The following is a 2,003-nucleotide window of genomic DNA, read 5'->3' as shown; positions in this document are numbered from 1 at the left end:
CCTGGGAACACCTTGGAGTTCCCCCGGAGGAGCTGGAAGAAGTGGCTGGGGAGAGGGAGGTCTGGGCCTCCCTTCTGAAGCTGCTGCCCACGCGACCCGACCCCGGATAGGAGGAAGAAAATGGATGGATGGATGGATGGATGGATTAGTAATAAGGTTCTTTTGCCCAAAAAGTATGAATTGAGTTTTATTTTGATTCAGGTGAAGAAAATTTTGGTTCATCCATGAACTAACTTCAAAGAATCTGTTAGAGACTGCAGGGAATCATATTTATCATGTATTTTCTTTATGGGCATGTACACATCGTCTGCAAAACAGTGAAAAGAAATAGTATATTTCTTAAAAATGTGTCCAAGAGGCAGCAAGTACAATATAAACAAAATAGGGCCTAAGATTGAACCCTGAGGGACTCCATAATTTAGGGGTGCTGCCACAGAAAAACAATGATCAGTGTGAACAGAGAAACTTCTATCTGTTGTATTTGATGGACAGTCACAGGCACTTTACAGCTCTGATGCCCTGACACATCTGCGCCTCTCCTCCTACAGATGCAGAGCGTCATGTACGAGCTCATGTCAGAGCTCAACGACCGCAGTGAGGACTTGGAGCGGCAGATGCTGTCCCTGGAGCAGCGGGTGGAGCAGCTGACCGCGGGCTTCAACGCCCTGCCCGCGCACCTCTCCGCCACCCTCAGCGCCCAGCACGCCGCCCTGGTTCACCTGCTCCGGGAGCGGGACGCCCGGGACGGCAGGGGAGGAGGAGGAGGAGGGAACGTAGGAGGAGCCGTGGTCCCGCTGTCCTCGGCTCTGTCTCTAACCACCGCACCCCCGTCCGTCTCCTCGGTCCAGGTGGCGGCGCCTCCTCCACCTCTGGCGCAGATCTCAGCTCTGTCCTTGGAGGCGCCGCTGTCGCCTCCAGCCCTGAGCCCTGAGGGGAGCCTGGAGGCCTGTCCCAACCCCAACAAGTCCACCTCCAGCTGCTGAGGAGCACACAAACCAGGGAGACGCCTGGGAGGCGGAGCTAGTCTCCTCACGTTCAACTGAAGCAGAGAAATGAAGGAGGAGGAGGGGAAGGAACTGGTGGAGATCCTCTGGAGCTGCTGCCCGTGGTTGGGACTGTGAGGAGGAGGAGCGGGACTAAGATGGAGGGCCGGTGTGAGCGATGAGGCACATTCAGGACTTTCAGGGTGCTTTTCTCGACGCAGGAAGGAGAAGAAAAATGGAGACTCTAAAAGGTGTGAGGGGGAGGCAGGATGTCAGGGAGGGTGAGAAATGGAGATAAAGAGAACGAGGGGGGGCGGGGGGCAGACGAGGAGAAATAACTAAGAATAATTATATGAACTAAATGGAATCCACTCCAATTACAGCAAAAAAGGGCCTTTTTTAATTCTCTCTCTCTCTCTTTCTCTCCCTCCTTTCTCCAGATCTCTCGCTCCCTTCATCAGGAATTAATGACTTTTTATCCTTATGATGTATTTTCTATCTGAATGCTTATTGTGTGTTAACGAGCATCCCTTTAAACAGAAGGTTCGATCAATACGACCATAACATGGAGGAAAACACACACACACACACACAATACAAGCTAACACAGCACAAAATGACACTTTCTCTCATCGCAGACCCCAAAATACAACCTTGATCTCTGAACATCGTGTAAATAAAAACTGAATGCAACGATTTGCAAATCTAATAAACTAGTTTTATTCACAGAGGAACACAGTAAACGTGAACATGTGGGAACTAAGAAATTGGACCATGTTTTGGATAAAATACAGTATTTTTTGAAGATGATGAGAGGGGAAACAAAAGGCTGAAAATTCAAAACACATCATCTACAGCAGAGGTTCTTAAACTTTATAACCTCGGGGCCCAATTTATTGAACATAAAGTGACACGAGGCCCAGTCAGACATTACTAATGTATGGATCAAAATGATAATTATTATAATCTTGGTTTAATTTTTATTGTATTTACATCATAACTAAATTAAATACACTTACA

General features: G+C 48.2%; 1 protein-coding gene across 1 annotated transcript; it reads left to right on the top strand.

Moving 5' to 3' along the window:
- Positions 1-548: 548 nt before the first annotated feature.
- On the top strand, positions 549-1,681 carry LOC106531573 (small conductance calcium-activated potassium channel protein 3; the record flags this gene model as incomplete). The annotated part of the gene is given in 2 exon segments (XM_014027475.1): positions 549-1,234; positions 1,424-1,681. A coding segment is annotated over 1 exon segment (435 nt), but the record flags the coding sequence as incomplete, so codon positions are not given.
- Between the last annotated feature and the right edge of the window lie 322 nt (positions 1,682-2,003).

Source organism: Austrofundulus limnaeus, unplaced genomic scaffold, assembly GCF_001266775.1.
Source record: "Austrofundulus limnaeus strain Quisiro unplaced genomic scaffold, Austrofundulus_limnaeus-1.0 Scaffold651, whole genome shotgun sequence".
Classification (NCBI taxonomy): Eukaryota; Metazoa; Chordata; class Actinopteri; order Cyprinodontiformes; family Rivulidae; genus Austrofundulus; species Austrofundulus limnaeus.
The sequence above is the reverse complement of the archived record's forward strand: the minus strand, read 5'-3'. Positions and strand labels throughout refer to the sequence as shown.